Raw genomic sequence first — 21993 nt, 5'->3', positions numbered from 1 at the left:
TGGGGCTGCCTTGTAGTAAATTGTTGTTATCAATATGGGGAAAAATCATAGGCCCAGATCAGGAGAGAGTTCCAAATACAGTTTTCATTTTCACCACATTGTCTGTCTGCATAACCCTACAAGTTATATCTTTGTGCAAAGACTTGTTTAAATATATTGTTTCCATTGTGCTTTAGTTATCCACGTGGTCATCAGTATAATGTTCTATCTCATTGACAAGATATTTTAATTCTTAGGTTGCTTCTAATTCCGTTGATGTGGAGATGCCGGCGTTGGACTGGGGTGGGCACAGTAAGAAGTCTCACAACACCAGGTTAAAGTCCAACAGGTTTATTTGGTATCATGAGCTTTCGGAGCGCTGCTCCTTTATTCTACTCACCTGATGAAGGAGCGGCGCTCCAAAAGCTCGTGATACAAATAAACCTGTTGGACTTTAACCTGGTGTTGTGAGACTTCTGACAGTTCTGTTGATAGCAGCCTTGAATGAATGGTTGTTTTTCATAATCCTTGTCTGCAAAGACTTTATTCAAAATCTCAGCTACATTTTATATAATTCCATTCACTGAAGTTCACTAACAGTTCAAACAGCTATTGAAGAGAATGGTTCATTTTCAATCATCTTGTTTGTCTTCCTTCCGTCCACATCTCCTTAGACTGTGGCAGCATGTCACTCAGGCAATCCATAACAAGGACCAGAATGAAGCTACTGGTGAAAAGTTTGTCCTGGAAGAAGCTCAACGAAAAGCTGCCAAACAGCGGAAAACAAAGGGAGAGGAATGGATTCCTCGCTTGTTTGAACAAGATCTGATTACTGGAGATTGGCAATACAAATATGCAGAGTAAGCCTTCAAAAAATATTTCTGCTTTTGATCTTATGTTATGGAATATTGAGTAAAGGACAGTATGCATTTCTGCTCCGCATTATTAAGTATCAATGTGATGAAACAGGTTTCTCCTAAAATGTGCAGAGAAAGTTATGCATGAGTTTTTTTGCATGAGTAAATTCTAATGTCTTTATTGTAATATCTGGGAAGGTAAAAATTTCATTGCATAATCTTTCCCTCAGTTTCCATCCATCATCCATTAATAATCAGTCTTCCTTGAACAGAGTGTAGCTAATAGAATTGTACAGCTTGGGTGAAAGCCATTCAGACCATTATATCTGTGCCAGCTCTGTGAAAGAGCCAATTGGAAGTTAGTATTTCAGGCTGTGGTCTCCGAAGCTACTGATCTTGTAAAGATCCACTAGTTCACATTATTTGAAAAACAGAAAGTTCTCACTAAATCACATTCAGCACCAACACTAATTTAATAGGTCCCTTGCCTCATTGCCGTTTGTGCATTCTTTTTTTAATCGTTCATGGGATGTGGGTGCCACTGTCTGGTCTAGCATTTATTGCCCATCCCTCATTGCCCTTGAGGGCAATTGCTGTGAATCTGGATTCACATGAAGGCCAGACCAGGTAAGGACGGCAGAATTCCTTCCCTAAAAGACATTATTGAACCAGATGGGTTTTTACAGCTGTTGACAATGGTTCCATGGTCACCATTAGACTTTTAATTCCAGATTTCTATTTAATTCCAGAATTCGCCATCTGCAGTGGCGGGATTTGAATCTGAGTTCCCAGTGCATTGCCCTGGGTCTCTGGATTACGAGTAAAGTGACAATAATACTGAGTATGAAATGGCTGTTGTTTGTCTCCATACCTGAAAGAAAATTGTTGCATGTAAACCACTTTCAGATGTTTTGAGAGATGGGAGAAGGTGCCATTTAAATGTGAACTTTTATCAATGTCCTTTCCTTCATTTTTGTGCCACTTTTGTCTTGGTGAAGAAATCAGAGGTAGACAGGAATATGAGGTTGAGGTTACAATCAGAGCAGCCATGTTCTTCTTGAATGTCAGAGTAGGTTCGAGGGGCTGAGTGGCCTTCTCCTGCTCCTCATTTATATGTTTGTATGTTTCAATATTGTAAGTATGGAGCATTGCATATCATTGTCACAACTGTGATTATGGGGATTTTTTAAAAATTCATTCTTGGGGTATGGGTATCACTGGCTAGGGCAGCATTTGTTCCTTATCTCTAATTGCCCTTGAAAAGGTAATGGTAAGCTGCCTTGAACCGTTGCAATCCACGTGGTCTAGATATACCCACAGTGCTGTTAGGGAAGGAGTTCCAGGATTTGGACTCAGTGACAGTAAGGGAATAGCAATATATTTCCAAGTCAGGATGGTATGTGACTTGGAAGGAACTTGCAAGTGACGATGTTTCCATGTATCTGCTGCCTTTTGCCTTCTGGGTAATAGAGTGTGGAGGTTTGGCAGATGCTGTTGAAGGAGCTTTGGTGAATTGCTGCAATGCATCTTGTAGATGGTACACACGGCTGCCACTGTGTGTCGTTGGTGGACTGAGTAAATGTTTAAGGTAGTGGATGGGGTGCTGAGGAAGCAGGTGCTTTATCTCAGAGGTGTTGAGCTTTTTGAGTGTTGGAGCTGCACTCATGGAGGCAAGTGGGGAGTATTCCATTACACTCCTGACTTGTGCCTTGAAGATGGTGACAGGCTTTGGAGAGTCAGGAGGTGAGTTACTCACTGAAGTATTCCCAGCCTCTGACCTGCTCTTGGAGCCACAGTATTGATATGGCTGGTCCAGTTCAGTTTATAGCCAATGAATTGTATTGTATCCTTAGATCAGAATAATTCTGATAACTAATTGTGTTGTGTATTTTGTTGCAGCACAAGGCCCTGGGACCCACTGAATGACCTCGTTCAGTTTGAAAAAGAAGGTGTCATCCAATCAAAAGTTTGGCACCGAACTCCAATGGTACGTTCTGCCAGTATAATTAGTCTCAGTAACCAAGGGGGAAGGAAAGACAATTACAAGCGTCAGGTAGGTTTTCAGATTGTGGAATGCCAAGTTTATTATTATTGGTGCCCATCCGTCTCTCAAACACAACTTTCTTCCTCCTCAAACCATTATTTTTCTTCCTCTTGCCCCATCTAGTTGGTCGTAAGGGAAATTCTATGATGCCATTAGTTCTTCAGATGAAAACCTCTAAACTTGAGAATGAACAAAATGATTGCGCCTTGCTGTTGTTTCTAGGAATATAAAGCTGTTGGAGATTGTTTTAATGCTTTTTTTTCTGAATTTGGTCGACCCAAATATTATTCCTGTTTTATGAAACATCCTCACCAGAACTTTGAAAGGTTTTTATTTCGTGCTCAGGGTATATCATCTCAGCACAGCAGTGTATTTGTTGCTAGTTTTATCCACCAGGCATCCTCCCGCTTCCTCTGCTGTCCCTTTCATTGACCAAAGATGGTGGGCAGCAACACGCTGCCACACCCAGCAGCACAGCAATCCAATTGGTGCCCAAACATTGCTTTCTACAATTATCTTGGTGCCTTTGGGAAGCATGTCATATCCCATTTGCGGTTCGACCGATACCAAGAATAGTGGCTGTACAGAAATATAGGTAAGAAGCACATCTGTTTCACTATTAAGTGGTTTGTCGATTTTTTAAAAGTATTACGGTGTTTGGTTTTTAAGATTAATGAAACATTCTTTTGTACATTTAATAACTTATGATTATAATATGTTCTGAAATTAGATAATCTTTTCTAAACAGTGTTATTTTCAAAATTCTAATGCACTCATGAAATGTGGGCATTACTTGGAGGGCACTGGCAATTGCCCCCCTTTAACTGTCTTTGATATGGTGAAGGTGGGCCACCTTCTTGAACTGCTGCAGTCCATGTAGTGAAGGTGCTTCCACAGAGCTGTTAGAAAGGGAGCTCCGGGAAGGTCTTTGTGTACATGGCTGTCCTCCACCTGATGAATGTTGGCATGGTGTTCAGTGTATTCTGATAGAATTAGCACGCTCCAGCACCTCTGAGTTGATGACCTGGTCCTGCCAATAGATGCCAAGGCTACATTTGAGACCGCAAAGAGTTTTTTTTTATTAGTGTCGCAAGTACGCTTACATTAACACTGCAATGAAGTTACTGTGAAAATCCCCTAGTCGCCACACTCCAGTGCCTGTTCGCGTACACTGAGGGAGAATTTAGCACGGCCAATGTACCTAACCAGTACGTCTTTCAGACTGGGAGAAAACCGAAGCACCCAGAGGAAACCCACGCAGACACGGGAGAATGTGTAGACTCCACACAGGCAGTGACCCAAGTCAGAAATCGAACGCGGATCCCTGGCACTGTGAGGCAACAGTGCTAACCACTGTGCCACCATTTAGCCTTTTCTCTCGCCTAGGATATGTTGTCTAGGTCTCTACTGTTGAGGGAAATGCTGAGGATGTGGGCTTGGTAGACTCACAGTTTGGTGTTCCAAATGCTCTTTCCCAGTTTGAACAAAACCAACTTCAGCTTTGGTTATGCCTGCATTGGGTTTCAGGATCATGTGACAGATTGCTGGTGATTGTGGAGCCTAGATATGTGGCACTATCAACAACCTCCATGTTGTCATTTGCTGATTGATGTCGGTACAGCAACATCCTGGACCATGACATTTCTCTCCTGATGCTGATGGTCAAACCAAACTCCTTACAGGCACGAGTGTCTTTCCATTTGCCACTGAAGGTGTTCCTCAGTGTGGAATGTTAGTGTAGCATCGTTAGAACATAAGAACATAAGAAATAGGAGCAGGAGTAGGCCATCTAGCCCCTCGAGCCTGCCCCGCCATTCAATAAGATCATGGCTGATCTGAAGTGGATCAGTTCCACTTACCCGCCTGATCCCCATAACCCCTAATTCCCTTACCGATCAGGAATCCATCTATCCGTGATTTAAACATATTCAACGAGGTAGCCTCCACCACTTCAGTGGGCAGAGAATTCCAGAGATTCACCACCCTCTGAGAGAAGAAGTTCCTCCTCAACTCTGTCCTAAACTGACCCCCCTTTATTTTGAGGCTGTGCCCTCTAGTTCTAGCTTCCTTTCTAAGTGGAAAGAATCTCTCCACCTCTACCCTATCCAGCCCCTTCATTATCTTATAGGTCTCTATAAGATCCCCCCTCAGCCTTCTAAATTCCAACGAGTACAAACCCAATCTGCTCAGTCTCTCCTCATAATCAACACCCCTCATCTCCGGTATCAACCTGGTGAACCTTCTCTGCACTCCCTCCAAGGCCAATATATCCTTCCGCAAATAAGGGGACCAATACTGCACACAGTATTCCAGCTGCGGCCTCACCAATGCCCTGTGCAGATGCAGCAAGACATCTCTGCTTTTATATTCTATCCCCCTTGCGATATAGGCCAACATCCCATTTGCCTTCTTGATCACCTGTTGCACCTGCAGACTGGGTTTTTGCGTCTCATGCACAAGCATAGAGCAATTCTCTGATGAAGACTTGGCACACCTTTGTCTTGGATCTCGGGTGAGCGAGACAGCAGTTTTCTGTCAGTTCTGGTATGTGAGACCCGAAGCTAAATGATATGAAGAAAGAGAAGAGTATCTTGGATTGTCAGTGCCAGAACACAGCCCTGTTTGACTCCATTGTGTATCTCTAAGTGTTTCTGATGTTGCTCCATCACTTTATCCATCAAATAGATTTGGCTAAAATAAAAGAAAAACTATTGTGAATGTTGGAAATCTGTTCTGCATTTCTGTAGAAGAATCCTATGGACTCAAAACATGAACTGTGTTTCTCTCTATAGAGTTTATACAACGTTTTCTGTCTTTGTTTCAAGCTGCTTGGGTGGCACAGTAGCACAGTGGTTAACGCTGCTACTTCAGAGTGCCAGGGACCCGGGTTCAATTCCCGGCTTGGGTCACTCTGTGTGGAGTTTGCATGTTCTCCCTATGTCTGTGTGGGTTTCCTCCGGGTGCTCCAGTTTCCTCCCACAGTCTGAAAGACATGCTGGTTAGGTGCATTGACCCAAACAGGCTGCGGCGACTGGGGAAATTTCACACTAACTTCATTTGCAGTGTTAATGTAAGCCTTACTTGTGACCCATAAATAAACTTACAACTTAAAGTTTCTCTTCCTCACCCACCTAAATGACTGCCCTGTCAGGTGCTTCAATATTTTTTCTGTTGTCTGACAACAATCGGGGAAATAATTTTTCCTGAGTTGCCCAGAGTATGATGGTGGGTATGATTTTGGTATGGCTGGTTCACATTTAATTGCACACTGATTTTTCTTGGTTATTTTTGTAAATATTTTATTCCAGAATTCATGTGTTTTAGAGGTATAACTTATAGATTTAGGAAGATAACTTCTTAATATTTTCCATTTAAAGATGCAAATCAAACAAGCTCAAGTTGTTTGGGAAAGCAGCAGAGGTGATTGGAAAAACATTTACGTCAAGGGGTATGAGTATGCGGGGAGTGTGGTATGGCATTAAGATAGAGGATCAATGGCCTCCTTCTGCACTGTAGGAATTCTTTGATTCTATCATATTGAAATGCGGAGCAGACTTGAAATATCTTATTTTTTTGTTCAATGCATGGTTAAGAGTTGGGATGCACCGCCAGATTGCATGGTGGAAGCAGATTCCATTGAGGCATTCAAAAGGAAATTGGGTTGTTATCTGAAAAGGAAGAATGTGCAGAGCTATGGATGTGACACTAAGTAAATTGGTTCTACAGAGAGCTTGCGCAGCCATGAAAGGCTGAATGGCCTCCTCTGCTGTTGCAAATCTGATTCTAGGTCACAAAGTCAATGGTGGTGTTAATTTAACATTTCTGTTTCAAGCACGCCATGGTGACAGGCGGTGGGGATTAGAAATTTCTTTTGTTGAATTGATCTGTGTGTTTGCTCGTAGAAGCAAGCAGTCAGCGGTTTAGTTTAGGAACAGATAGATAGCTGCAGCTAACTGAGTCAAGGAAGCCAAATAAATGAATGTTACCCAGGCCTACACTTTAAACAGGGAAAATAGTAATTTTATCACTCACTGTGCAGGATGCAGGTAGAAGCTTGTGCTCAGATTGAAATTCATGAGGGAAAAGAGGCTGGGAGATTCTTCTAGCTTGGAGCAAGAGGAAAACAATCTACAGTATTTCGCAAGTGAAAGACAGTTAGAGTCATAGAGGTTTACAGCATGGAAACAGGCCTTTCGGCCCAACTTGTCCATGCCGCACTTTTTTTTAAACCCTTAAGCTAATCCCAATTGCCCGCATTTGGCCCATATCCCTCTATACCCATCTTACCCATGTAACTATCTAAATGCTTTTTAAAAGGCAAAATTGTACCCGCCTCTACTACTACCTCTGGCAGCTTGTTCCAGACACTCACCACCCTCTGTGTGAAAAAATTGCCCCTCTGGACACTTTTGTATCTCTCCCCTCTCACCTTAAACCTATGCCCTCTAGTTTTAGACTCCCCTACCTTTGGGAAAAGATATTGAATATCTAGCTGATCTGTGCCCCTCATTATTTTATAGACCTCTATAAGGTCACCCCTCAGCCTCCTACGCTCCAGAGAAAAAAGTCCCAGTCTATCCAGCCTCTCCTTATAACTCATGCCATCAAGTCCCGGAGCATCCTAGTAAATCTTTTCTGCACTCTTTCTAGTTTAATAATGTCCTTTCTATAATAGGGTGACCAGAACTGCACAGAGTATTCCAAGCGTGGCCTTACCAATGCCTTGTACAACTTCAACAAGACGCCCCAACTCCTGTATTCAATGTTCTGACCGATGAAATCAAGCATGCCGAAAGCCTTCTTCACCACTCTGTCCACCTGTGACTCCACTTTCAAGGAGCTATGAACATGTACCCCTAGATTCTTTCTCCTATAACTCTCCCCAACGCCCTACCATTAACTGAGTAAGTCCTGCCCTGGTTCAATGTACCAAAATGCATCACCTCGCATTTATCTAAATTAAACTCCATCTGCCATTTGTCAGCCCACTGGCCCAATTGATCAAGATCCCATTGCAATCGGAGATAACTTTCTTCACTGTACACTATGCCACCAATCCTTATTGCAGTTGGAGTTCTGTGAGTGGTGAGCTTGGAGAATGCAGGATCCTGAAGTTTGAGCTGCAGTGTCCACAGATTTCAGATTGATTGCCAGGTTGGTTAGACTGGGACTTTTTCCTCTGGAGCGTAGGAGACTGAAGTGTGATCTTATAGAGGACTATAAAATAATGAGGGGAACAGATCAGCTAGATATTTAATATCTTTTCCCAAAGGTAGGGAAGTCTAAAACTAGAGGGCCTAGGTTTAAGGTGAGAGGGGAGAGATACAAAAGTGTCCAGAGGGGCAATTTTTTCACACAGAGGATGGTGAGTGTCTGGAACAAGCTGCCAGAGATAATAGTAGAGGCGGGTATAATTTTGTCTTTTAAAAAGCGTTTAGACAGTTACATGCGTACGATAGGTATAGAGAGATATGGGCCAAATGCGGGCAATTGGGACTAGTTTAGGGGTTTAAAAAAGGGGCAGCATGGACACGTTGGGCCGAAGGGCCTGTTTCCATGCTGTGAACCTCTATGGCTCTGTATGTTGTCATGGAAAGGGGAAATCAGACTGAGCAGCTTTGGCGGGCAGCTAGTTTTGGTCCCCAGCTTAAATAGATCACATCTGCTCAAATGGTCGAATGCCTTGGTGTTACGATCCCAGCTGATGTACCTACTGGGCACTCGGGTCCCAGAGCAGAACACTAGCTCAATAGATCATTACGTTTATATGTTGCTTCGGAAGGTTGATGAAGAGAGTTGCGGAACTGCCAAATCATTTTTAACAAAAGAATAAAGCATTTATTAAACAGGAAAAAATTAAATATAATACACTACTTCTTTGTTCCAGCTATACCGTTATCAATATACACAGATTTGAATGGATAACACAAGTTACAAAATATATCTTATACTCCACGTACACAGCCTATGTAAACCAGTAAGTGAAATGTGGTCAGACACATCGCATTCTGAAACTAAGTGACAGTTGCCACCCAATGCAACTTCTATGGATTGTTTATCAAATCCCCCCTCCCCCCAATACTTGTCACACTGTGAACCAACAGGTCGCACTGGAACTATGACTTCCACACAAGGGTTTCCGATCACCAATTTACAAGTTAGCCAGGAAGGACCTAAAGAAAGAGTTAAGAAGAGCGAGGAGGGGACATGAGAAGTCTTTGGCAGGTAGGATCAAGGAAAACCCTAAAGCTTTCTATAGGTATATCAGGAGTAAAAGAATCACGAGGGTAAGATTAGGGCCAGTCAAGGACAGTAGTGGGAAGTTGTGCGTGGAGTCTGAAGAGATAGGAGAGGCACTAAATGAATATTTTTCGTCGGTATTCACACTGGAGAGGGACAGTGTTGTCGAGGGGATGCAGGCTGTTGGACTGGATGGGATTGATGTTCATAAGGAGGAGGTGTTAGCAATTCTGGAAAGGGTAAAAATAGATAAGTCCCCTGGGCCGGATGGGATTTATCCGAGGATTCTCTGGGAGGCGAGAGAGGAGATTGCAGAGCCTTTGGCTTTGATCTTTGTGTCGACATTGTCTACAGGAACAGTGCCAGAAGACTGGAGGATAGCAAATGTTGTCCCCTTGTTCAAGAAGAGGAGTAGGGACAACCCTGGTAATTATAGACCGGTGAGCCTTACTTCTGTTGTGGGCAAAGTATTGGAAAGGATTATAAGAGATAGGATTTATAATCATCTAGAAAGGAATAATTTGATTAGGGATAGTCAGCACGGTTTTGTGAAGGGTAGGTCGTGCCTTATTGAGTTCTTTGAGAAGGTGACCAAAGAGGTGGATGAGGGTAAAGCGGTTGATGTGGTGTATGTGGATTTCAGCAAAGCGTTTGATAAGGTTCCCCATGGTAAGCTTTTGCAAAAAATACGGACACATAGGATTGAGGGTGATTTAGTGGTTTGGATCAGGAATTGGCGAGCTGTAAGAAAACAGAGGGTGGTGGTTGATGGGAAATATTCATCCTGGAGTTCAGTTACTAGTAGTGTACCGCAAGGATCTGTTTTGGGGCCACTGCTGTTTGTCATTTTTATTAATGACCTGGATGAGGGCGTGGAAGGATGGATTAGTAAATTTGTGGATGACACTAAAGTCGGTGGAGTTGTAGACAGTGCGGAAGGAAGTGGCAGGTTACAGAGGGACATAGATAAGCTGCAGAGCTGGGCTGAGAGCTGGCAAATGGAGTTTAATGCGGAAAAGTGTGAGATGATTCACTTTGGAAGGAGTAACAGGAATACAGAGTACTGGTCTAATGGTAAGATACTTGGTAGTGTGGATGAACAGAGGGATCTGGGTGTCCATGTGCATAGATTCCTGAAAGTCGGCACCCAGGTTGATAGGGTTATTAAGAAGGCGTATGGTGTGGTAGCTTTTATTGGTAGAGGGATTGAGTTTCGGAGCCAGGAGGTCATGCTGCAACTGTACAAAACTCTGGTGCGGCCGCATTTGGAGTATTGCGTACAGTTCTGGTCGCCGTATTATAGGAAAGATGTGGAAGTGTTGGAAAGGGTGCAGAGGAGATTTACCAGGATGTTGCCTGGTATGGTGGGAAAATCGTATGAGGAAAGGCTGAGGGGCTTGAGGTTGTTTTCGTTAGAGAGAAGGTGGTTAAGAGGTGACTTAATAGAGGCATACAAGATGATCAGAGGATTAGATAGGGTGGATAGTGGGAGCCTTTTTCCTTGGATGGTGATGGCCAGCACGGGGGGACATAGCTTTAAATTGAGGGGCGAGAGATACAGGACAGATGTTAGAGGTAGGTTCTTTACTCAGAGAGTAGTAAGGACGTGGAATGCCCTGCCTGCAGCAGTAGTGGACTCGTCAACATTAAGGGCATTCAAATGGTTATTGGATAAACATATGGATGATATTGGAATAGTGTAGATTAGAGGGGCTTTAGATTGGTACCACTGGTCGGCGCAACATTGAGGGCCGAAGGGCCTGTACTGCATTGTAATGTTCTATGTTCAATGTTGAAGGAAGCACTTAAGAATCTTCTCCCACATAAAGCTTTCTCTCAGATACCTTCACCAAGGATCCACACCCAGAATTTTAGCATCCTTTCAGCATACCTCTGCTCTGGTTTGCCACGTGCATTCAAGCTTCCACGCAATCTCTCAGGTTCCCAATCGCCCCAGCAAAACGCCACTACTTCACAGGCTATATTAAGGTGTCACTGGACCTGCAAGGGACACTTCTGGGAGCGGAGGATAAATGGAGTGCGAAGCTCGGAGATCTGTGAGGGACACTTATCGAGGAGCAGATAGTAAAGGGAGCATGAGGCTCGGGGTTCCGCCAGGGACGGAGTTCCCACGAGGGATGGGGATCCCGCCAGGGACGGGGTTCCCGCGAGGGACAGGGTTCCCGCCAGGGACAGGGGTTCTGCGAGGGACGGGGATCCCGCGGGGGACGGGGATCTGTTCGGGGGGGGGGGCTGGTGGGGATCCCGCGGGGGTGGCGGGGACCCGGTGGGGATCCCGCCAGGGGCAGGGTTCCTGTCGGGGACGAGGTTCTGTGAGGGACGGCTGTGCTCAATTTGAAAAATCCAGAGTGACATCACGGGAAAGCAGTAAGCTGATTGCTTGGTGAGTAACTGATATTAGGACCGTCTGTAAATGGCTGAAATTTGAATAACTGAACACGATAACAATTAGAGAACAAAGCTTGGAGGATAAAGGAGTAAAGGAAAAATGAATTTAAGAGCAGAACCAAGTGGTTAAAATACTAAGATGTGGAGCTGCCAACGTTGGACTGGGGTGGGCGCAGTAAGAAGCCTCACAACACCAGGTTAAAGTCCAACAGGTTTATTTGGTAGCACGAGCCACTCGCTTTCAGAGCGCTGCTCCTTCATCAGGTGAGCGGGAGTTCTGTTCACAAACAGGGTATATAAAGACACAAACTCAATTTTAAAATATTTTGTGAACAGAACTCCCACATCCAAAGATGTGCGGGTTAGGTTGATTGGCCAGGTTAAAAATTGCCCCTTAGAGTCCTGGGATGCGTAGGTTAGAGGGATTAGCGGGTAAATATGTGGGGGTAGGGCCTGGGTGGGATTGTGGTCGGTGCAGACTCGATGGGCCGAATGGCCTCCTTCTGCACTGTAGGGTTTCTATGATTCTATGACTTTAACCTGGTGTTGTGAGACTTCTTACTAAAATACTAAGAGCAGAGTGCAAGTTTACATCTGCTAAGGAAATCTAAACAGCTGTTTGGGTGAGCGAGTGCAGTTCGGTAGGTACTTAAATTATTGGTTAGAATTGTTAAGATATCCATCAGTGATTCATTGTTTGAAAGAAATATATTCTATAATAACAAAGAGCAGAGAAGAAGGGCCCTAGTTGAAATTGTTTCATATTAAAAGGATTAAGTTAACTTAAATGAGTAAAACATGACAGGAGAGCTCCAAGCTTTAGTCTGCTCTTCTTGCTCCATGTGGGAGACCAGGAATATTTCCAGTTCTCAGGACCAGCATGTGTGCAGGATAGGTCTCCAGCTGCCATTCCTGGAATTTCAGAGCTGCTCGGGACACTGTGGTGCATCTGCGAGGCGGAGTGTGGATAGCATGTATAGAGAGGTGGTCCACCAGGTCGAACAAGAGTGCAGGAATCTCCTGTGGCTATTCCCCTGAAAACCAGTTTGGATATTGTCAAAGGGAATGGCATCTCGAGATAATAGCAGCAGCCAAATTCATAGCATCGCAATTGGCTCTGCTGCATGGCAGTGCAGCTATTCCCCATTGCTGGGAGCTTGGTTCATGAGTGCCAGACTGTGTCCATGTAGCAGTGATCATGCGCACTGCACCTCTGGGAACCAATGCCCCTCTGGATTCCGCTGAAGCTTTAGCCTGGAGCTACGAGGCACCCAGTTTCTGTTTGTCATCATGAGGAGGCACAGCTGAATATTTGTCAATGCAGGGGCCATGTTTGACATTTAAAAGGAACTTGGATCTACATCTGAAGTGCTGTGACCTGCAAGGCTACAGAGCAGGTGCTAGAAAGTGGGATTAAAATGAGCAACTCGTTTCTTTATTCTCTTGTTTGGTTGACGCAGACACAATGGATGCAATTTCTGCACTGTGGTTTCTATTGAGATACTTTTAAATTTGGTGGTCTTTTTCGCATTGTTGCCAGCCAGCAGGGAGGCTGTAAATGAGAAACAAATTAGCAGATAAAAGCAAGCGATCATTCCAAATCTCTCCACCCAATCATGAGATACATCACATCCACCTGTTGGACACACTAAAAGGTGAATAAGAATTCATTTCCCTGCAAAATTGGGAAAACTTTCTGGGCCTCCCACTCCAGGAGGTGGCCTTACACCATATGGACTGCAACAGTACAAGAAGCTGGACCACTACCATCGACCTGAGGGCAATTAGGAGTGGGCAATAAATGCTGCTGTCAACAGTGATGCTTTCATCCTGTGAAAGAATTTTTAAAAAGCACTCACTGAAAGCAACATGTGTCCATGTGTTTGAATATCAAACAAAGAACAGCACAGGAACAGGCCCTTCGGCCCACCAAGTCTGTGCTGACACAGATGCCTCTCTAATCTAATATTTTCTTGCCTCGATGTGGTCCATATATATCCCTCTATTCCCTGCCTATTCATATATCTTTCCAGATGCCTCTCGTTATAGAATCTGCTTCCACCACCTCCTCCAGCAGCGCGTTTCAGGCATTCACCACCTTCTGTGAAAATTCTTGCCCCTTACGTCTCTTTTAAACCACCCCCCCCCTCACTTTCAACTTATATGCCCCTGAGTAATTGATCCTTCGAACCTGGGAAAAAGACTCTGACTATCAGCTCTATCCAAACCTGTCATAATCTTGTAAACCTCAATCAGGGCCCCCCCCCCCCCCCCCCCCCCCCCCGCCTCATCCTCTGACGCTCCAATGAAAATAATCCAAGTTTGTTCAACCTTTATTCATAATCCATATCCTCCAAACCAGGCAACATCCTGGTAAATCTCTTCTGCACCCTTTCTAATGCATCAACATCCTTCCAGTAGTGTGGCGACCAGAATTGTACACAATACTCCAAATGCGGCCTAACCAAAGTCTTTACAGCTGCAACATGATTTTCCAATCTCTATACTCAATGCCCTGACCGATGATGGCCAACATGCTATACGCCTTTTTGACCATCTTGTCCACCTGAGTTACCACCTTCAGGGAACTGTGAATCTGCATGCCTAGATCCCTCTCAATGCTTATATTTCTAAGGGCCCTACTATTTACTATATACTTCTGCGGTAGACCTTCCAAATCGCATCACCTCACATTTGTCAGGATTAAATTCCATCTGCCATCTTTCGGCCCAGATCTCCAGCCGATTTATATCCTGCTGTATCCTCTGACAATCCTCCTCACTATCCGCTACTCCCCAAGTTTTGTATCATCTGGAAATTTACTCATCAAACTACCTACATTTTCCTCCAAATCATTTATATGTAAGAAATCATAGAAACCCTACAGTGCAGAAGGAGGCCATTCGGCCCATCGAGTCTGCACCGACCACAATCCCACCCAGGCCCTACCCCCACATATTTACCCGCTAATCCCTCTAACCTACGCATTTTAGGATTCTAAGGGGCAATTTTTAACCTGGCCAATCAACCTAACCCGCACATCTTTGGACTGTGGGAGGAAACCGGAGCACCCGGAGGAAACCCACGCTGACACGAGGAGAACGTGCAAACTCCACACAGACAGTGACCCGAGCCGGGAATCGAACCCGGGACCCTGGAGCTGTGAAGCAGCAGTGCTAACCACTGCGCTACCGTGCCGCCTTAATGTATTACAAACAACAAAGGCCCCAGCACTGATCCTTGTCAGTGCATGCCAGCAAGCATCTTTCCTTCTGCTATTTTATCATTCTTGACAAATGTTAACCATGGCATTCTGTTTATTGCACAACTGTTGGGTTTTACACATCAAATGAAACAGTTTCATCTCCTGAGTAAGGAATTGCCCATTTGTACAAATCTATATTTGATGATTCGACAGACATTGATGGGTCAGTTTTATGGGAAAATCTACTTTTTGGCACATTATAAGAAGATTTTGTTTTAGAAAGGCTGGGTATATTTATAATGTTGATTATGTTGTGTTTGATTGTCATAGGTCTCTGCACCAAAACGAACCCGGACTAAGCACAGCGGGCAACAGAGCGCTGAAAGTGGCTGCTCCAGTCCAGAACTAGATCGACAGGATTCATCAGAGAGTGAAAGTGAGTTTGCTCTCTTTGTCTTTTCTTCCTCAAATCCTCTCTCTCCTCTCTCCCCACCTCCTATGTATTAGACAGGGTTAAGCTCCTCCATTTGTCTTATTTCTAATGATTTTCAAGCTTTCTCCTCACACCCATACCATACAACAGCACCCAATTAACTCGATAGAGACACAAGCAAGAGTATGCAATCAGGAAAATCAGGCATGAAACTGGGAACATGCACCAATGTGCTGCAGGTTTTCAGGCCTCTGTGTTAATCATCTTACAGCTAGTTGGTGAAGGAGAGCAGAGGTCAGGTTCTTTACTCGGTTTTAGATGTCACCAGTGTACATCACCAAACCCTGCAAGAACCCACCACCAATGCCAGTAAGTGTCTCTTTATGCTTTTTTGAGTACAATAAAACAAACAAATTAATTAATTAACCGATGAAGCTCCCCTTAAAGGGGCACTGTAAAATTAGGGCTCAAGCACAAATAACTAGCCAATGAGTGCAGCCCCCACTCCCAACTGTATACGATTATAGAAACATAGAAAAACTACAGCGCAAACAGGCCCTTCGGCCCACAAGTTGTGCCGAACACATCCCTACCTTCTAGACCTACCTATAACCCTCCATCCTATTAAGCTCCATGTACTCATCCAGGAGTCTCTTAAAAGACCCTATTGACCCATCTTTAATTTTTGCAGTTATCGCTATTCATTGAATGACAAAAATTGGCCAAGTATGTCTTTCCTCAATAAAATAACAAAATGTTGGAAATAGTCGGCAAGTCTGACAGCATTGGCCTGAAACATTAACTCTGTTAGAACCTACCTGACCCGCTGGGTGTTTCCAGCATTTTCTGCATCTGCAGTATTTGCTTCTTGTATTAGGGTCTTTCCTCACATTGTTTAAGCCAAAGACAGCAACCCAACAATAAATTAAAACACACAGTAATTGTTCTCCTGTTCTTTTCTCTTCTTTGGTTGCATGCTGTTTGTCATTGCAATAACTTGTCATGCCAGAGTGTGACCCAGTGTGAGACAGTAATGTTTCTCCCAATGACAGACTCGTCCTTTAGAGAGGCAAAGATATTGATTACGGCTAATGTCAATTTGATTTTCTCCTGCTCTCCCCGCCATGCTGTGCAGAATTCCATCCAGTGACATAATCGTCTTCTGACTGAGATTTATAGATTCAAGTGACATCTGCATCTGACCTTTGATTATCTGATCTTGGATAAATGGCCTGTTGCTCGTGTTACTGTGATGTCACCCAAGTCACCATGCAGCTGCAGTCATAAATAATTAAATTCCCAATGAGAGGGCTGGAATTTGAATTCCAATCTCAAAAGATGTTTAGATTTGCTCATAGAAAAAACTTTTCAATTTGAGGGAGGAACCTTTAAGAGTCTTAAATTGCAGGAAAAAATATAGTGGTGACCGGAAGCAATAAGCATCTTCAGTGGGAGAGATCGATGAGAAGACTTGTGCTGGATGGAATGCCTAATTGTTTAACAACTAGTTTTTATTGACCAACTTTAAAATCGCTCTATGGCCTCATGTCTCTTCATCTCTGTAACCTCCTCCAGCCCTGCACCTTCCTGAGAATCACGGGCTCCTCTGTCTAACCTCGTGTTCTTCTCCCACTTCCTTGACCATTGGCTACCCAGCCTTCAGCTGACTGGGCCCCAAGTTCTGAATTCCCTCTCTTAACCTCTCCATTGCATTACCTTCTCTCTCCTCCTTTCAAACCTATCTGTTTGACAAAGGTTTTAGCAATTCCTCTGAAGGGGGTCAGTTTTTATCTGATTTACACTCTTTTGAACTGGTTTGAGATATTTTGCTATGTTAAAGGTACTATGTAAAGACAAACTGTTGCTAAATTTAAAGATGTTCGGCATTTGCCATGTGAGCCACCGTGAGAGATTGAGGCTTTGACTTGTGAAAGGACTGCAGCTGCCTTGGTTCCTCTTACCTGTGATGTATGCTATTATAAGATCCCATACCTTTCTTGCAGAACAAAAGACAACAAAGCACAGCACAAGATCGAGGAAGAAAGCAAGTGATCTTAGTGAACTACTGAGTGCCATAGATTCAATAAAGCATGCACAGGAGGACATCAATAGGTATGAAATGGGTATTAAGTTCAAAGAAAACTCTGTGACAGTAGAATACAACTTTCCTCCAAAGACTGAGTTCTTCATCTCACCAAGACTGTCAGTGCAGATGATTCATTTGCAGTTGATCTGAGGGAATCATATTAACAGTTGAGATTAAATAGCAAATTTTGGTTTTTTGCTACAAATACCGAACAAGTAAAACAATGACAGCATTCTGTGACAGAAAAAGTGGAGACTAAAAAAAGGGAGGCCTGGGTTATTGCGCTAACATAGAACAATGAGTCTGCCTGATGTGACAAAATTAAAATTCAGATGACAGCAGTATTGTGCAATGAAGGTGATTAAATTGATTCACAAAAAATTATCAAGTCCAACAAGTGCTTTAATCTAAGAAAATAATCTTTTAGCCTCAATCTTTATGCATCTCTCTCAGGAGAGTTTATGGCAATAAAATACAGATTCCATTTACAGGTTCTTACATTGCACACCATGTCTCTAAATTTGTGGATAATAACTGATGTTGGGGAACAGTTTCATGAGACTTCCAGAAGCCCACCAAAGTGATGTTTCTCACTTCCTCCCTCACAGGATAGCAATCAGAAACTGGATGTTTGCTTTCTTTCAAGCCTCCAGCTGCTGGGTTTCTTGTAACGGTGTGTTGCCATGCAGGTCCAGGAACAGATTTAGGGTTTTGAGCAAGAGATACAGGGCAAGGGATGTGAGAAAGAACCTTTTTACACAGCAAGCTCCCTGCCCACAAGGATGGTCAAATTGGACATGACCGATGATTTCAAAAGGACAATTGAGGGAAATCAACTTGCAGAACTACGGGAATAGAATGAAGGAATGGAGCTGACTGGATTGCTCCACGTAGAGTTGATATGGATGTGATGAGCCAGATGGTCTCTTTCTGTGCTCTCAACTCTATTACTCTCATACTTTTACTGCACTTTTGAGTGCTCTTAATTTATTTAATATCCTTTCCTCTTGGTAAAAATAGGATAGCGTATGACATAAGTTATAAATCCCCTGTTGGCATTTGCTCGTCCAGTTCTTTCGCACCCAAGTTCCCATTCAGGTCCATGCCTAAGTTTGGAATTCCATCTCAGATGGTCTAAAGTTGCTTGAGTTTGAACTTCCCTTAGCTAACCACTGGAGGACAGCAAAGCACTCCCCGACCCATAGAATCACAGTGTGCAATTGATGGCATCCACAGGCCCCAGTGGCAGAGATTGACCAACTTATCTCCCCCAGGTGTAGTAAAATCAATTTGGGAATTTTATTTATAATTAAAAATTAAAGCAGTAAATCAATATTCCTAATATTCCCTTGTTTGGGCCTAGCTTTTGAAGCCATTGTATTTTCACTTTAATACTTGCTATCACATCTGTGTTTTCATTCATTAAAATGGTGAGCGATTTGCGATGAACCTTTAACCTTTTTCTGGCTGGTTTCCCCTGGGACATTTAAGCTACTTGGCCAACAGGTTACTGAGATTCCAGCTCATATTCTGTAACATAAAGGGAGAAAAATTAGAGATGTGACAGGATAATTGTTAACAAATGATGGCATACTTTCCACTTACACAATTTATAAATGACATCAGATTAGATGGTCAAACTGTCTAATTGTAAATTGAAAGAGATATTGAACAGAACCCAAGTTCTCGATTACTGTGCTAAAACCGCATGACCAGTTATTCTTAATTTCCCCATCATTTAATTCTTCACCCTTTGCCCTTTAACTGGTGTTGGAAATCGAAGGAAGGCTCCTCCCCCCTCCTCATACCTGGCACAAAGGACGGTGGTGGTGATTTGAGGTCAATAATCTCAGTTCCAAGACATTGCTACAGGAACTATAGTGATCGGGGATTCAATTGTAAGGGGAATAGACAGGCGTTTCTGTGGACACAAACGAGACTCCAGGATGGTATGTTGCCTCCTTGGTGCAAGGGTCAAGGATGTCTTGGAGCGGCTGCAGGACATTCTGGAGAGGGAGGGTGAACAGCCAGCTGTCATGGTGCATATAGGCACCAACTATATAGGTAAAAATGGGATGAGGCCCTACGGGCTGAATTTAGGGAGTTAGGTGTTAAACTAAAAAGTAGGACCTCAAAGGCAGTAATCTCAGGATTACTACCGGTGCCACGTGCTAGTCAGAGTAGGAATGTCAGAATAGCTAAGATGAATACGTGGTTTAAGGAAGGGATTCAAATTCAGATTGCTTTGTGCTGAATGGTGTCAAGCTTCGTGAGTGTTGTTAGAACTGCACTCATCCAGGCAAGTGGTGAGTATTCCATTACACTCCTGACTTGCGCCTTGTAGATGTTGGATAGGCTTTGGAGAGTCAGTAGGTGAGTTACTCACCACAGAATTCATAGCCTCTGACCTGCTCTTGTAGCCATGATGTGGAGATGCCGGCGTTTGACTGGGGTAAACACAGTAAGAAGTCTCACCACACCTTTTGGTTGGACTTTAACCTGGTGTTGTGAGACTTCTTACTGTGCTCTTGTAGCCACAGGAAATGGCTGTTTCAATTCAGTTTCTGGTCAATGGTAACCCTTCAGGACATTGAGAGCGATGGTAATGCCATTGAATGTCATGGGGTAAATGGTAGCAGTGAATACCATCTACAAGACACACTGCAAGCAACTCTTCAAACATCCACACTCTGTCAACGAATAAAAAGACATGGGAATGTTTTCTGCATTAATGGCACCATATAAATGCAAGTTAGTATCACCTTCATCTTACTCTGCCTTCTCCCCATCTTCCTCTTGCACCTCTCTGCTGCCACCTCCTTGCTATTCCTCTTCCATCATCCCTCTGTGGGTAAATGTCAGATTGTTCAATGCTTCCCCAGTCTCACCGCAGATGCAAAGATACTAACTGTTGGTATAAAATTTGTTAGGGATATAATGGTTCAGTGAAACTGTATAGACACACAACCAAAATTTAAATATAATTTAACAATATTTAAATGTTATGCTATGCTAGAAATATTTGTGATATCCTGTATCATTTGCATTTTTGGACTAAAAGGTACATTCTCTATTTTAGAAGTTTGACAGCTCTACGGAGTCGAACAGCAAGCCAGTCTCATGCAAGTCACTCCCTTTTGCAACACAGAGACTATGTGGTTATTCTCTTCCTCATTCTCCTTCAAATTATTATTAATTCCATATTCAATTAACCATGACCAGAACCAAACAAAGCCATATATTGGAGCGACCAGGATCAGCTTTCTGAAGGGTCGGTCTTCATCACATGTTGGATCTCTGACTATAAGAGTGCCAGGCATTATGTTGGACTAAATGTGCTTCTAATTTGATGACAAAGTGCTTTGAAAACTTTTCATTGTGTGTATTATATTATGTATATTTAATTATCTTACAATGAAATACAATGCTTTAAAAAACACTCCATGCTCGCTAATGTTCCATACATAACTGGTTAGGTACAAGGATCAATTTTTACAACTATTGTAGTTAAGCCAGTTTTAGCAGAAGCCATATACTAAATAGTGTGCAAATGTTAGAATACAACAAAGAGCAGAAATACTTGTCTGACATACAAAAAGTGCATTTTCAACAATTTGTGAATGCTGTTTCTAGTATTCCCTGTTAACTAATGCTTTGTTTATGAATGTTACAGTCCCTGAAGAGAGACGAGTGAGCTTCGCCTATATGTTTAGTTTGGATTAAAGTACTTTTAACAGGATCCAAAGTATATTTGTATTTAAAAGGTCAAAATGTATTCTGTAAGGCAGGATGTTGGAAGAATGTAAAGCAGTGCCTTCTGGATGACTTCACATTGTATTCAATATATGCTAATAACAAATATGTTGGGGCTGTGCCATAGGGGAAAAAGCCTTATAACATTCCAAATGTGGAATTTTGTCTTTAAGTTTGTTTTAATGTCTCAAGTTGTCATGACCTAACACTGCCATTAATACCTGTATGGTAGCTTGTAAAGTCAGATTTTATTCTGGTCATTTATAGTAAGATTAATCTAAACATATGTTTAACAAGTTGAGTTTATTCCGCACCAGTTATTCCTGTTATGTGCAAGTCTGGTTGTATGTAACTTTTCTTTGTCCGTCCCAACCTATTGCATATAACAGGATTGCATTGTAATTTTGATTCTGGGTGTACTATACAAAGGTTATTTCTGCAAATCTGGCACATGTTTAAACCAGCGTCTTTCTAAATGTTATTGTTGCATTAACCTATGGTGACTGTTAGAAAAAACTGATTATGCTTAAAAGGGCCAGTGTTGTACTTTTTTATGTATTAAAAGAGGTTGGACATGTGTGATTGAAGAAAACGATTGGTGGAATCATGTGGATGTTATATCAATATACCTACGTATTTATTCATAAGAAAGCCTTTTGTTAACTAAGATTTATCAAAGTTCTTTGTTTCCATAAATTCTGTATTTTCACAAGGTTCAGTTAACCAATAAAATATCTAAACAAATGGACTAAGCAATGGTCATTTTTATTTATTCTGCTCATAAGGTTTATGATTGGTTAAGCACGGATTGCTAATACAGTAAAGTCACAGTGAGAGAAATGTGTATCTGGTACTTGCGGGTCTCACTCCTTTAATAACCATTTGCTACACAATATTTCTCATCACTAATGGAATAAAGATTTATCATCACCATTTTGGCCACAAAATGTATTTGATGATTCTGCAGACAGAAAGACCTTGAAACTT

General features: G+C 42.8%; 1 protein-coding gene across 3 annotated transcripts in view; it reads left to right on the top strand.

Moving 5' to 3' along the window:
- Window positions 1-21756, top strand: part of osbpl8 (oxysterol binding protein-like 8) — a 314521-nt gene extending 292765 nt beyond the window's left edge. For 2 of the 3 annotated variants that reach the window (XM_078219489.1, XM_078219491.1), the window contains 5 exons: window positions 654-839; window positions 2736-2889; window positions 15065-15170; window positions 17171-17279; window positions 20333-21756. In XM_078219489.1, the coding sequence (XP_078075615.1) occupies window positions 654-839; window positions 2736-2889; window positions 15065-15170; window positions 17171-17279; window positions 20333-20465 (688 nt within the window). In that variant the 3' untranslated portion in view covers window positions 20466-21756. The remainder of the gene's footprint in view (window positions 1-653; window positions 840-2735; window positions 2890-15064; window positions 15171-17170; window positions 17280-20332) is intronic. The other variant, XM_078219490.1, reaches the window with a different exon arrangement.
- The last annotated feature ends 237 nt before the right edge of the window (window positions 21757-21993 follow it).

Source organism: Mustelus asterias, chromosome 9, assembly GCF_964213995.1.
Source record: "Mustelus asterias chromosome 9, sMusAst1.hap1.1, whole genome shotgun sequence".
NCBI classification, from domain to species: Eukaryota; Metazoa; Chordata; class Chondrichthyes; order Carcharhiniformes; family Triakidae; genus Mustelus; species Mustelus asterias.
Note: the sequence above shows the minus strand (reverse complement) of the source record. Positions and strands in the feature narration are given on the sequence as shown.